This window comes from Gallus gallus, chromosome 1 (assembly GCF_016699485.2).
Source record: "Gallus gallus isolate bGalGal1 chromosome 1, bGalGal1.mat.broiler.GRCg7b, whole genome shotgun sequence".
NCBI lineage: Eukaryota > Metazoa > Chordata > Aves > Galliformes > Phasianidae > Gallus > Gallus gallus.
In genome coordinates this window covers 60,399,803-60,413,792 of record NC_052532.1, presented here as the reverse complement: position 1 = coordinate 60,413,792, position 13,990 = coordinate 60,399,803, and the positions used below count along the sequence as shown (strand labels likewise).

The 13,990-nt window shown below is 48.2% G+C and overlaps 1 protein-coding gene across 3 annotated transcripts in view; it reads right to left on the bottom strand.

The window, feature by feature from the left end:
• B4GALNT3 (beta-1,4-N-acetyl-galactosaminyltransferase 3) overlaps nt 1-13,990 on the bottom strand; it is a 61,541-nt gene that overhangs the window by 3,766 nt on the left and 43,785 nt on the right. For 2 of the 3 annotated variants that reach the window (XM_416381.8, XM_046901467.1), the window contains exons 6-19: nt 13,297-13,397; nt 12,873-12,940; nt 12,266-12,344; nt 11,741-11,807; nt 9,987-10,130; nt 8,899-9,008; nt 7,905-8,005; nt 6,524-6,600; nt 5,098-6,103; nt 3,466-3,764; nt 2,954-3,107; nt 2,171-2,243; nt 1,556-1,709; nt 726-852 (exon numbers count right to left, since the gene is read on the bottom strand). In XM_416381.8, coding sequence (XP_416381.5) covers nt 726-852; nt 1,556-1,709; nt 2,171-2,243; nt 2,954-3,107; nt 3,466-3,764; nt 5,098-6,103; nt 6,524-6,600; nt 7,905-8,005; nt 8,899-9,008; nt 9,987-10,130; nt 11,741-11,807; nt 12,266-12,344; nt 12,873-12,940; nt 13,297-13,397 — 2,560 coding nt within the window. The remainder of the gene's footprint in view (nt 1-725; nt 853-1,555; nt 1,710-2,170; nt 2,244-2,953; nt 3,108-3,465; nt 3,765-5,097; nt 6,104-6,523; nt 6,601-7,904; nt 8,006-8,898; nt 9,009-9,986; nt 10,131-11,740; nt 11,808-12,265; nt 12,345-12,872; nt 12,941-13,296; nt 13,398-13,990) is intronic. The other variant, XM_025141582.2, reaches the window with a different exon arrangement.

The window sequence follows — 13,990 nt, the reverse complement described above, 5'->3', positions numbered from 1 at the left end:
TAAGAAGCTCTGTTGTCAACAAATCACAACCCAGCTCAAGAGTCCAAGACAGCTCAGGGTATCTCCTATCCATAAACTGATGACACTTTGCTGAGGGTTCATAGGTCCTTGAGAGCAGGATTTGTTGGGAACAGGTACAGACATGCTGCATGTGGCAGGCTAGGAGGAAAGACAGCTGGCAAGATGGGATTACACAGGATGCCAGTCTTTTCCTCAGTGATCTGACTGAAAAGAAAGTGCCCAAAACAACAGGGCTGCAAACACAGAAGCCTATAATTTGTACAGCAGGGCATCATATACTTCTCAGAAACTGTAACTCAGCTTCATGATCCTGAAATGTCTCTCTGACAAATGCTCTTTTGAGTGATTCCTGTATGTTGTATGGAAGGTTTGGGGGACTAAAACTGGGATCACCACCCACTGATTCAAGAAGACGAAGTCTCCAGGATCACCAGCACTCAATCTGCCTGTGGCTAACCAACAGCATGGCTGGATAACACCAGGAAACACCTCCTCTTTTCCTTTATCAGTGGCTATAGTGGTATATTTTGGCTACACTCGTGTACTGGTCTTGAGCTCTGGACATCCTCAAAGACTCTCCCTCACTAACCAAGCTTACAGTGGTCTTCACCACCTTCTCCTTAGATCCATGCTTTCCAGTCACTGTTCCTTCAGGACCTAATGGGTTTCCTTTCTAAGCACATGAATGATGACTGAATGTTTACCTGTCCAGAAGTTCCCAGTCTTCTCCTCCCCAGCGGTCCCGAAACTCTTTTGTGTTCATCCCTCCGATCTTGTCCAGGTCAGACTTGTATATGCCAAGGAGACCAAACCCATTCACCTCCCAGTAGCCTGAGGACAGCACAAAAGAGGCACAGGCATGTCAGTGCTGGGACAGTGCTGACACCAGAGATCCAAATCACCAAGGCAGAACCAACTATTTTAAAGCTTCAGGAAGTCAGAAAGGCTTACAGGCAGCATGGGTTGTCCTAGAAAAGCCTCTCACATCTCCTGTCTGGCAGCATTAAAGTAAATGGACCTTCCCAGGTTCAAGTGGTTGTCCCTGCACCAGGATGAAAAAATATCTATCTATCTAGAAGGTAATTTGCTTCTGTGGGGCCTCAGGACGACCACCTTTGTCTAATGGAAATCCTATGCTCAGATGATCTCTGTCACTTTTCTCCCTCTGACTTGAGTTGCCTTCTCTCACTCCTGTGCTAGCAGCTGTCCTCAAGAGGCCAGACTGTGCCCTCTAAAAAAAGAGACAGATGGTTAGGAAAGAGTAAAAGGGGGGATTCCTGAGACACTGAGATCCACTGGGATCAAAGCGGTGACCAGGGGAAATATCATGTAAGGGGCTCTTCTAGCTCTTTGATCTCAAATGTCAACTACCTCCCACCGTTCTATGCCTAATGCACTCTCACCTGTTGGCTCTGCTAGCACATGAAGCACCAGACCTTGATAGCAACTGAGCAAGAAATCCAGGGGCTGCAGACATATTCCTTCTTTCTCCATTCCCTGAGGTCTGAGCCCAAGAAGTTCCACTCCCTCTTACCATCAGGTGACTGCGGGGACATGCCGCAGTGCAGCCTCATGACCATGGGAGCAAAAGCCATCTTGCCTTCCACGCAGTGCTTTCGGATTGAGTCAATGATTCCAGGTGGGAAGTGGATGTGGAGGTCACAAAGGAAAATTATGCTGTGTGGATCCTGGAGTCGACCACACCGGTTGGGAAAAAAATAGAGTGACTTTAAGTAAGTCTTTGTTGAGGGACAGGATGACAGAGAGATGGGAGTGAATTAAAGAGCCATTCATTGCTAGATTGGAAACTGAAGTCTTAGGGAATGGCAAAACTGCCATTGGCTGCCTTTTCAATGATAGATATGTTATGACTGTGATCTGAATGAGCCAGTATCATAAAGCTGCTACTCCTGATTTTCTTCCTGTCTCAAGCAGTTAGGGCAAGAATGGCATGGATCACAGGGACTGGTCTCCTTGGAGAAAGGGACAAGATCCTTACTCCAGAGGGACAAGAAACACATCCACATTTCATCTGTTCTGTTGGGCTATTCCCTTTCTTAAAAGCCAGCATGTCCAGTATGACAGGCAAGAGGCAGTGCTGGACATAGACCAGACACACTCCTATCCACCCCACATCCCCCAGGCTTACCGTCACGAGGTCTATTCCTGCCTGCAGGCCAGCAGAACGCTCAAAATTCCCCATCAGCTTCAAGTACCGATAGCTGGGGGCCAAACAAGAAAGAGAAGTTCACTGCATGCATGCCAATGAGACAGAAAACTGCTAGCAATGATACACCATGGGTACTGTGCTGAGGAGCCACCTTTTGCCCCTGTGCACCCTTGAGAGGAGGAAGAAAGCCATTGTGCGAGCATGCAAGCTCAGCACTACCCTCAGTGCAAATATGCCCTGATAGTCCTGCCACATATGCAGCAAGGGTAGGGCAGTTCATAGCAGAAGTCCTGCCAGCTCTATTTCTGGAATCTCTAGCACTGGAAAGGACCAACCAAGGCTGTTTCATGTCAGAATACAATAAGCCAGACAGCTGTTGCAGCAGGAGAAGTCCCCAGAGGACTCCATACTCATTTTTCACAGCTTTCTCATCTTCTCTGGCTTCCCTCTCCCCCATCACTGTGACACTTGCTTTCTGTCCTCCCTTGCAAACTTGAAGAAAGCCAAGAGAAAAGACATTCATCTGAATAGACGACTGTGATAGGTATTGCCTACAGTTTTATAACAATATTCTATGCAGCACACATACGTGCACATTATAACAACAATATATGCACATACACATGCAAGGCGTGGATGGATATCATCTTTGGGTTTCTAGCTGCAAGAAGCTGAGGGAGGTTAATGCAAAGAGATTTGTAGATGTGGTGCATTTGCAGGAATATACCTGAGTAGTATTTTGTGACCAGACAGCACTCTCACCTGCGCAAGCTAGACCTTTTCAGAGCAGTCTCTACGTTCATGTCATCACTGCTGTAGTCTGTGATGATGACATTGAAGTACGGATCCTTAGTGACTCGGAACAGCTCTTCCATGTCCGAGATGAACTGCAGTACCCAGCGTGCCTGGTTTTTCACTGGATGTATTGCAAGAGGGAGAGAATCAAAGGAAAACTGATTTCAAAGATGGCATGGCTTTCAGCAAGCAAGGCTTCTTGCCTCCTCTCAAACCCTGCCAACATTGAAGGGTTGCTCAAATAGTTCCAGGCTGAAAACTTGGACCAAAGGGCCCAGAAATGGGTGTGGGTTCTTTCCCAAAATGTGTCAGTGTTTTTCTCTGGGCTTACAAGCCATGGGAGGCTTGGGCCCTGTCATATTTCTGAGGAGAATTAGCTAGGAGAGAAAAGAAATTGGAAGTGACCCTAACAGGTCTGCTCCCGAGGGAGGAGCCAGCCATGCTCTCCCTTCAAGTCCCGGGAGGACAGATCCCCTTACCTGGCACCACAAAGTGAACCACAGCACGGTGGTTCCAGGAAAAGCCTTGGGGCCAGCACAGCTCTGGCTCTTTTGCCACAGCCATCAGGTGCCGCCGGCGACCCCAAGCCAGGTTCCTCATGTTCCTCTCCTCTTGCTCATCGCCGCCCACGCCCTGCCAGCCACGCGCAAAGATGTACTCGGAGAAGCGGACGAGACGCTCTCCCTGCTCCAGCAGCTCCAGCTCCAGCAGGTAGCGGCTCCCTCGCATGCGGTCCTGGCGTTTCTCCACATTCACGATACGCTGCAGCTGGAACCGCCTGCAGGAGATTCAGACAGGGTGGGTACATCCCCCATACGTGGCCCACTCTCCCACCTTCACCCCGCTTGGCCCATTTTGCTCTGCCGGGCTCTTTCCTGCTGGGCTAGCACAACTCTTTTTGTCCCCAGCTTCCCCCCATGGGATGGTTTAGCACCTGTTTCCTAAATCCGTAAGCATGTGGGATTAGATCTGGGATCCCAGCCAAGAGAAAATAGTTGGCAAGGGAAATGAAGTAAAGGTGACACTGAAAACAACAAATGTGTCTGAATGACTGTAGGGCTGGTAATAGAGAGTGTACTCAACACCTCTGTCAAAGATCTTGGCACGGGAAGAATGGTTGGGTTGGTGAAGGTGGCTGATGACAGCTTATCAGACGATAACAAGGAATAAGACTGAGCAATCATACAGAAAAGACTGGGAGGAGCTGTAGGTCCAGAACAGCCAAATTGGGATGAAATGCCAGGTCATGTCCTGCCATGTCATATGAAACGGATGCTCATCAGTTAAAAGTGCTGAGAAAACCCTGAGCGTACTGATCAGTTACACTGTGACTGTGACTGATGTGACCCTGAAAAAAAACCAAACACAATCTAAAGATGTAGTGCGAGAGCTATTTCCAGGAACTGGGAGCTCATAACACCATTCTATATAATATCCAGAATACAGTTCAGGAAAATTAACCAAAACTGAAACCAGCGTGGAAAAGGACATACAGAAAAATCATGGAAATATAGGCCAGCTCATCAGAAGGGCTGAGGAAAGCTGGAGACTTATAGAGGCTCTTAGGAGGTACGTTTGTTTGCCAGAAAGGTAATCAAGATGGTTGGTTAGTTCTACGATGGAGGTGCGTATGTTCAGATAAAGGTTAGGGTACTTGGTTGTTTGTGAGGTCAGTGTGGTCCTTCTGGTCCTATGGCCTAAATGGTACTGGGTTCACAAACTGAGTGGTAATAGGCATTAAACCACAAGCATGAGGAGCTCCAGTCCTAATTCATATCACTGAGATTCCTTAACATACAGCTGGCAAAATGCTTTTACATGCTCTCAATGCTTACACAGTGCAAGGAGCAAACCAGCCATGCATCAGTGATACCAGCTGGACTGAAACCTCCAATGTCTCACATTTACAGCCACTGGCTGTTGGAGGGTTATAGTCATCCCTGGACATGATCTAGTGCCCAACATTCCCATTTCTCAGCTCAAAGAGATCTTCTGGTTTTCACATCGAATCCTTGCCTGAAGTCTTATTTTCCACATCTAGCTTATCCTTTGATTCATTCTAGCTGCAAACAATAAGTACACAAGCTCTAGGTTTTCACACTTTGCCTTACCCTTTGATCCTTTGGTTGAGCTTCTTGAGGAAGACACGTGTGACTTCCAGGGCTTCCCTCTCTTTCAGCAGCAGGTTTCCCGATGTGTTGCACTTCAGGTCAATCCAGTCAGTGCGCAGCACATGGAAATCGAGGTTGCTTGCACTGAAAGTCTGCTCCCAGTTCACCAGCTGGTCAAACACTGGTACATAATCAAAACCCTCCTCATCCTCCTCCTCTGGCTCCCCATCCACCTCTTCCTCTTCCTCTTCCGCTGCCATCTTGTCAGGCCTAGACTTGCCCTTTGCAAGAGATGCCACCTGTGTCTCTTCCTTGCCTGCGTCCCCACCAGCAGCCCTCTTCTGCTCAGCCACGTAGGCCTCCACTTGGTTCAGCCACTGCTCCAGCCGTGGCGGGTCCTTGCTGGGGCCAGCAGTATCCACGAGGTGCCTGCTGGTTTTGCTGGATGCTGCGTCTGCTCTCCTAGCTTGCTCAGTGCCTGCTGGCTGCAGGCCATCCTCCATCACGCTGAGGTCTCCTCGATTCCCTTTGGGAATCCTGACCCCTGAGTCCCTGGGGCTGCTGAGAGGCTGCTCCCTTTGAGACCTGCTCCTAGAAGGAGGGTTCTCCTTTTTGGCAGGTGCTCTGCCCTGGGCGGCCCTGGCATGCTGCGGAGGGCTTCTGGAGTTGTCTTTGACTCCTGCTTTTAAGTGAGGTCTCTTTGTCGCTGGGTTTCTCTCTGGGCCAGCTCGACTGAGGCTTTGGTTGGCAGGGGCCAGAAGGGCTGTTTTGACACCAGACTTTTTTGTCCGTCTCCTTTGTGTCACCTCCCCTATGTCACCGACTGAGAGGAGCCGCCGATGTTCCCGGAGAGAATAGTCCTCGTAGACACGATGGCTGCCCACCACTGTGCCAGGAGCAGTATCTGCTGGTTCTGCCCGCTGCATGTTGGGGTGTGCTGGGGAGACAGTGCTCTCCACATCCTGCTCCCCATACTGCAGGTCATCCAGGTTCCCCTCCTGAAAGCCTGCAGGAATAATCACAGTTACACCTCTGGCATGCTCCTTCCCCATCCCAACCCTGGCACCCAACACCCATTAGCTGTGGAGATGTCTGACAAAGCCTTTGCTATGGGTCTGCACACAGCCTTGCAGGGCAGGTGCAAGCATAGGCTGCCACTCTGTGCACAGCTGGCTCTGACACTTCTGCCCACATTTTTATTGGAATTGCACCTCAGCTAAGTCACAGGCCTGAAAATTGGTCATCATGTTATCTCCTAGAGTGCTCTGCTTGGCCTCCCAGACTGCCCTTAAGAAAAGTGAATGTGGCAGCAAATATTTCCTTCCAGTTGCAGCACTCTGGCAGGGAAGGACTGTGACTCGCTTGCCATGGAAAGTTAATAGGCGGATCAAAGTCTCCTCCAGGCTCTGATATTAGGGGCCCCTACCTGGTTGCTCAGTCTTTTCTTCAGAGTCCAGGCTCTGCTTTCTTCGGTCCATTTTTATGTACTTGTAGAACCCAAATCTGCAGAAGGAAGGACACCAGCTTGATCAAAGTTATTTTGCCCTCTTCAACTAAACTCTAGCCACTGCTACAGAGGAGATGGTCAATTGCTTTGATTCTATCTACCCATCACCTCCAGACCCTCCTTTTGTAGCAAGTTATAAGCTATCATCAACAGGAACTTTCAGATCTTGGGGCAATTGGATCTTACTGTCAAAAACATCAGCTTTCCTGGGTTATCACTCCAGTTTCTCAGACATTTTCTTGAGAGCTGCTCCATGTGCACAGGAGGAAGTTCCAACAAAAGGACACTGAAACGCTCCTTTAGCCTCCCTTAAACTTCTCCTTAAAGCTCATATGCAGCGTAGCACTTACAAACTGAAGTCACTGTGCTACTGAAGTGGCTCAGGCAGGTAACTGCAGTGATCTCCCTCTCTCTTCTCCCGTGCCACCGCTGTGGTTTGTGGGTTGTGTGTCATCCCATTGTATGCTTGTGCTTCAAGATTTTGTGAGGGGTTTCCCTCCTTGGATCATTTCCTTCCATGTGTGCTTGATGACAAGCAGAATAAGCTCCCACTTCCCAAATGCTGTTACAATACAAACTATCTGTCAAGCAAAAAATCTTGAGGTGCATGTGCCAGCCCACAATAGCCACCTTCTCCATAGTTCACAATGAGCCCCTGGCCCAGTAGATCCCTCCCAAACCTACAATACAATCTGTCTTTCCAGCCCTCAAAATAGGAAGATGAGCACAAGGAAGCCACCATCAGCTACCTCACAGGAAAAGCAAGTCTCCTTATCCTGCAAACAAGTCCTCCTGAAAGGAACAGGATCCTCACACAAGGTGTTTGTTTCTGTGTGAAGCAGGGAGCATGCACATGATGGTTTCCTCTCAGGGCCATCACCGGAGCAGGACCCCACTGAAGGTGAGCTGCATGCTGTCATCCCCCCCAGGGATGTCTGGTTGTGAGTATGGCTTGGCTTTCACAGTGACAGCCATTAGGAGGCTCCAGCTGCTGGCATGGAAAGTTTGCTGGCAAATACATTCCCTGATGTACTGGAACAAATATACTCTGACCCAGCTTCCTGGTTAATAGAGCAGGAAAAGTAGCAGCAGTTTTCCTTTGAGACCTAAGCACAATTTCACTTAAAGGAAGCATTGGCTATTGAAAGAAACTATAAATGCTTTAATGTTTTACAGGACTTAAGGGACCTTTAAATAAAGAGTCCCAAATAAATGAATATGAAATTCCACTCTAATTCCAGTCTTAAAACTGTCTCCTCCCGTTCTCACCACTAGTAAAGCTCTACTTGCAGCATCCTACCTTTCCAAGTAATAAGGGTTTTCCTGATAGAAGCATTTGTTTTCTTTCTCCATATGGCTCAAGCGGCTGTAATCATTGGGGTAAACGAAGGATAAATGAATCTGGGAAGAAGGAAAGAAAAATAAAAGAAAAACCCCCATCAATGCTGGACATCATTCATAAGGTGACCCAGACCTGGTTGCAAAGTGAGCAGCCCTTTGGGGAAGGAGCAGGCACTGCTCACTGTGTGACTCTCAAAGGCACCCAGTAACAGACTGTGAGAAGAGACTATGGAAATGGAAAACAAAAGGAAGAGAGATGGGCATCTGTCTGTCCATCTCTCCAACTGTGTGTTGAAGTCCTGTAACAAAGCAAGAACTAGATGGGATAGTCCCACTGAGGAGGTGCAGGAGAACACAGGAGCCCAGAAAGTGTATGAGGTCAGCGCCAGGCAAGGCTGAGGAAGCCATGGTTGCCCAGCACGTGAGTCCCATGGGTAGTGTAGGCTTGCACTGGCATCAAGGGATAGCAAAGCAGGATGGTGATGTGTCCCCCGTCCTACTGGCTCTGCCAGGCCTCAGCCAGTCTGATCTGCTATGAAAAGGATTGAACCTTGAAATGCTGCCTGTTCACAAATGTAGGTCCTACCTCAAGGCCAGTTTGAGAACTCTTCTGGGCCTTGGTCCATGCACACTACACCCCCCAGGGAACAAAATCCTCAGCCATGACAAGGCTCCATGTGAAGGCAAGCTCAGAGCTTTTGCTTGAGGTCTGAGAGGCTTTGTAAGACACACACACTTGTCTGCCAGTGAGACCAGCAAGCAGTGTGTAGCACTTATCTCTCTTCTCTTGCTGTTAACCTCCGGCATGTATTGGGATGCTGAAGACCTGAAGAACAGGGGGTCACATCTGCCCAGGAGCTTCATACAAGAAGCGAGGCTGATGGATAATCAGGTCTCCCTCATTCCTCCTTGCATTCCCCTGGGTAAGTGCTGGCTCAAGAAATAAAACTTACAAACTGGAGGCCCTGGTAGCGCTGCAGAGGGAACCCATTCACCAGGTAGCTAGGCTTGTATGGGCAGTCTGGCAGGGCTCGGCGCAGGCGTGACTTGCTGAGCAGAGGCACTGAGAAGAAAAAATGTAGGCAAGCATTGCTGGAGGAACCCTGCTGCAATTGATGCACCAGCCTAGCTACTTCTGCACCCGGCTTGTAATTAACTACATGAGAGGTTATCAGATAGAATCATAGAATCACTAAGGTTGGAAAAAGACCACTAAGACCATCTAGTCCAACTCCAATCCATCACCACCATGCTTGCTATACATATCCTTCGGTGCCACATCCACATGATTTTTGAGCACCTCCAGAGACAGTGACTCCACCACCTTCCTGGGCAGCCTGTTGCAATGAAGCACCACTCTTTCAAAGAATATGTTTTTTTCTAATATCCAACCTGAACCTCCCCTAGGGCAACTTGAGACCATCCCCTCTCGTCCTACCACTGTTACCTGGGAGAAGAGGCTGATCCCCGCCTTGCCACAACCTTTTTTCAGGTAGCTGTAGAGAGCGATAAGGTTTCCTCTGAGACTCTCTTCTCCAGACTGAACAATGCCAGTTCCCCCAGTCACCACAAGACCCATGCTCCAGACCCCTCGCAGATCTGTTGCCCTTCTCTGGATGTGCTCCAGGGCCTCGATGTCCTTCTTATAGTGAAGGGCCCAAAACTGAACACAATACTTGAAATAAGGCCTCACCAATGCAAGTACAGAGAGGTGATCCTGCTGACTACACTACTTCTGATACATAAAGTGAAACATCTTCTACAGTTCATCAATTCATCTTGCTCTGCAGCACTTGCACTAAAATATGCCTGGAGACACCGCATGAGTATGACCCCAAGAAAGAGGAGATGGGTTTACTCTGTGCTTTGTCTCGTATCCTACAGTGACAGATGCTGCACGCTGCCCCTCACTCCACTGTGGAATAAGGAGGGTGGCCTTTGATAACCACAGCGTTCATTGGAGGACAGTCTTGCTCAGCTGTTTGCCTGCATGTGCTGGGACAGGCTGCAGCTGCCTTCTCAACTCCCTTTAAAGTCTTACCTTTGTAAAGAGTGTCCCGGGGGTCAGGCTTCAGCATGTCAGCAGGGTGTGCCTTGCTTCCCGTGCTATCAGTAGCCCGTCTCTTGTGGCTGGCCAAAGTCTGCGGGATGTGCCCAACCTCATCCATCTTTAACAGTGTCTCATCTAGAAACCAGAGAGAGAATGGAAGAGGGAGGAAGAGCTCATTCATCCCTTGTCCCAGGCAGAACTTTTCCCCAGCATCAGCATTTCCAAATGGTATTGCACAACAGCAATGCCTACATGGTACTCATCAGGAGCTTCATCAGTGCTTGAGGGAAGGAAGGGCTCTGACTGGGAAAGCTGGAGATACTGAACACAGCTATCAATCAGCGAAAGCAAACAAACACAATGATGAGTGATGGCAGGAAATGACCTTGTGAGAGGACACAGCAGTGGTGTGCTGCAGACATCCCAGCCTGGCAGAAATTACTGGACACGTTTGAATTATCAGCATTAAATTTCTTTTATAAGGAGACAGAAAATGTTGAATAGGAGGAGAAAGCTGAGAAATGGAGGTTTGAGAAAGACCTTGGGGTGAGGCCTTCAGTGGCCTAGGAGGATGGTGCTCCAGCAGGGTAATGGAAACCCATGGTAAGCCAGGAGCAATGGGAAGCACAAACTCAAGGTTGAGTATTGGCTATGCCTTTTCTTGAGTGCTGCTGCCAGAAGATTTCATGTCTCCATGGATCTGACTCTGAAGTGAGCAGAACTGAGTAAATATCTGCAAATGTAATAAATAAATATCATAAATAAATAATAAATATCATGCTGCCAAGGGCACTGGGGTTACTGTTAGCAACTTTTGGGTATTGAACAACACGGAAACCTCAGAAGGATGGGATAATGTATGATACAGCCACAGGCTGAGGTGGAAGAGAGGAACCAGTGTCTCTATGAGAGACTGCAGCACTGCGCCAGCCACGAAGGGATCTTCTGGGCTGCAAGCCATTCCTTCTACAGGCAAGTAATAAACAGAAAAGAACAGAAGGAGAAAGAAAGGGGATGAAGATCTGACTGAATACCTTGTCCTGGCCAAATGGCAAGTTTCAGAAAATGCAACAGCAGGTTGTAATCCAAGACACCGTAAGCAGATGTCTAGATTATATCATGAAGTCTCCCATAGGCAAAAGCGTTAGAACAGAAAAAATACCAGAGATGTTGGAAGGTACAGCAGTAGGTACAGAAAGGGGGAATGTTGGCAGTGGAAAGTGATACTGACAAAGGTAGATAAGCAAAGGCAGGACTAAGGAGCTCCTTAACTGATAAAGGCACCATATGATATGCTAAAAAGGGTTTGCAAAACAGGAGGACTGAGCTGACATGTTAGCTGCAACCTGGAAGCAACTTGAAGAGATTTGAGGGAAGCATTGAAGAAAGCAGCAATGCCTGATACCTCTAGATGTATTCAACTGTGTCCAGCATCCTGAGAGAAATCTGCTGGAGATGCTCCAGTGACCAGCACATCCCCATCATTCCCATGTTATGGGCTCCTCCATCCTCCCCTAGCTATCATTTCTCTGTCATCTAATCCTAATTCCATTTCTCCTGTATTTAATAATGAGTCACATGCTCTTGCTCAGAGGTCTCTCTCCTGGCCTGTCTCCATTTTGTTCTTGTAATGATCTGTACACAAACTATTTGCCTGGATAGACTGTGATTCACAGCGAAACACTGATGATAAGTTTTGGAAGAATGGGGAGGTGCTCAAGGAAACTTGTGGTGAATATACTTACTAGCAAAAAGGGAGAGGTATTGAGAGTCGATGACTTTAAACTTGGCATCTGGGTCATTCAGTTTCCACTGGAACAGAGAAAGGCATTAAAACAATGTTGTTACGCATTTAACCAAACCTGAACAAAAGGAACAGATACAATACAAGGTGGTGTTTTTTCACTAGATGGGCCCGCAGCTTTCTTCTCATTACTACAACAGTCTACCTAGCAGTAAAAGACTGGGAATAAGCTGAAATTTCCCTGGGTTCACTCAAAGCAGGAAAGGACAAAGAGAAGCAACAAAGACCAGAAAGCAGAACTGTCCCATGCAAAATGGTCCTAACGTAGCCAAGGTTGTCCCACATAGAAGCAGGAAGGACTCTGGAAGGGATTTGGTATGGTCACCTCATACAATGAGGATAGGGGGCCTGGGAAGGGAGGGAAATAATTATAAACTTAATTCCCAAGATTCAAGAAAAACATATATTGTACATAACACATTCCATTTGCATATAGTGTACAGCATGGCCATTTGCATAGACTCACTGCTACTTCCACATGGTCTGTCCCTTTGTCATCCTGCTTGTGCAGCACCTCGAAGTAGTACCTGCCTGCAGCTGACAACCTGTGAAGAACAACATGTCTGTCACCAACAGCATTAAGGAATGTTTCCTCTTAGCTTGTCAGCAGACAGTGAGTGGAGAGCAACCACATCCATGATTCTCAGGGTGAGTAGGACTGGGATTGCCAAGAAAACTCAGATGCTGGCAGTTAGATAAGTGGCTTCCCCGGTGCATCTGGAGCACTTCAGACCCTTCTCAGATAATTCTGAACAAATCCCTTTCAGCCCTGTCTGCCAGGTTTTGGCCTCTGGGAAACATGGGCAGTTCCAAAGCAGGAAGTTTGGAGTACAGCTCACGAAGAGGAGTCTGGATTTGCTGATGACTCTCCTCCAGAGAAGAAAAAATCAGCATTGCATTTCTGCTGTAAGCCTGCAAAGCACCTGGCACAGATGCAGAAGTGTCACGTGAGCTTTGGCAGACCCCATAGTAGCTTCTATCTCTGTACTGTTAAATTCTTCAGAACACGTTTCATTTCATTTTCCCTGTCCATGCACAGAAGTGGCTGGAAGCGAGAGACTCTGCTCACTCACCTCACCACCTTTGACTGCTGGCTCCAAAATTTTCCGAACTCCCCCGGTGCTGTCCACTCCTTCCCTGTCTGAGAAGAGACAGAAGATGCTGCAGTTAAGATGAAATGTTTTCCTGGTTACTGTGCTGGAGCAATGAAGAAAGAAATTTGAGCTGCTCCTCCTGGTAAGTTGTCTGTGTGACAGCCTCTGGACAGATTTAAATTCCTTAACCATGAAACTGGGGCTGCCAGCTGCAGTGCTGATATGTATCTGGCTTAAGGTATGTTGTGTCATACTTGTCTGGCATCTGTGGTGGTGGTGGTGCCTGTAGTTGGGAGGGAAAAGAAACTTGGCTAGGCCAGGGAAGCATGGAAAACAGGGGGGTATCCATCCCCACAGAAACATCCCAGCTTTTATGGAAGAAGCCATGCAGAATGTACTGTACCTTGCCCACACTGGCCAGCAGCTGAAGACCAGAGGTCTTTTCATCTGAACTCAACCAGAACTCAGCATTGTCATCTGCAGCAATGGCAAACTGAAACTCTCCTGTCAAGAGATGGCGGCAGTAAGTAGGGTTCTGGGGTGAGGACTCATGCACAGAATGGAGCCTGCTCCTCTAAAAGGCTGTCTTTGCCTTCTTTGCTGGCAATACCAGATTAATCCTTTGGATATTAACCATGCCCCTTTCAACCTCTCTGAATTCTCAAACTCTGCAGTGATTGAAAACAAAACGTCACTTACAGCTGGTTCCCTATTCCTTCTACGCTGACTTCACCTGACACCTAATCTGGAAAGCTAAGAAGTCTGTGTCATGTCTCCCTGGTTTTTGCTCTCAGAGTAAACATTCTGTGTGAGAAATTGTGTTTGGATGAAGGAATGTGCATGTGGGGCCATGAAAGGAGACAGAGGTGTTTGGAGTCTGGCTGCTCCAGTCAGGGTCACAGAGATGGCAGCTGAAAGCCAGAGGGTCAGGGATGGGTGCATGTTAGTGGGCTGCTCTGGGCAGAAGCACGTAGCTGGGTGATGCAGATGTCAGCTGGTGTCAGACGGCATTCATGAACCTCAGGAGCAGCAGGAACACTAACAATGTCATGCACAGTCCTATCCGTGCGAGGGGAGGGTTACTCATGCCCACATGC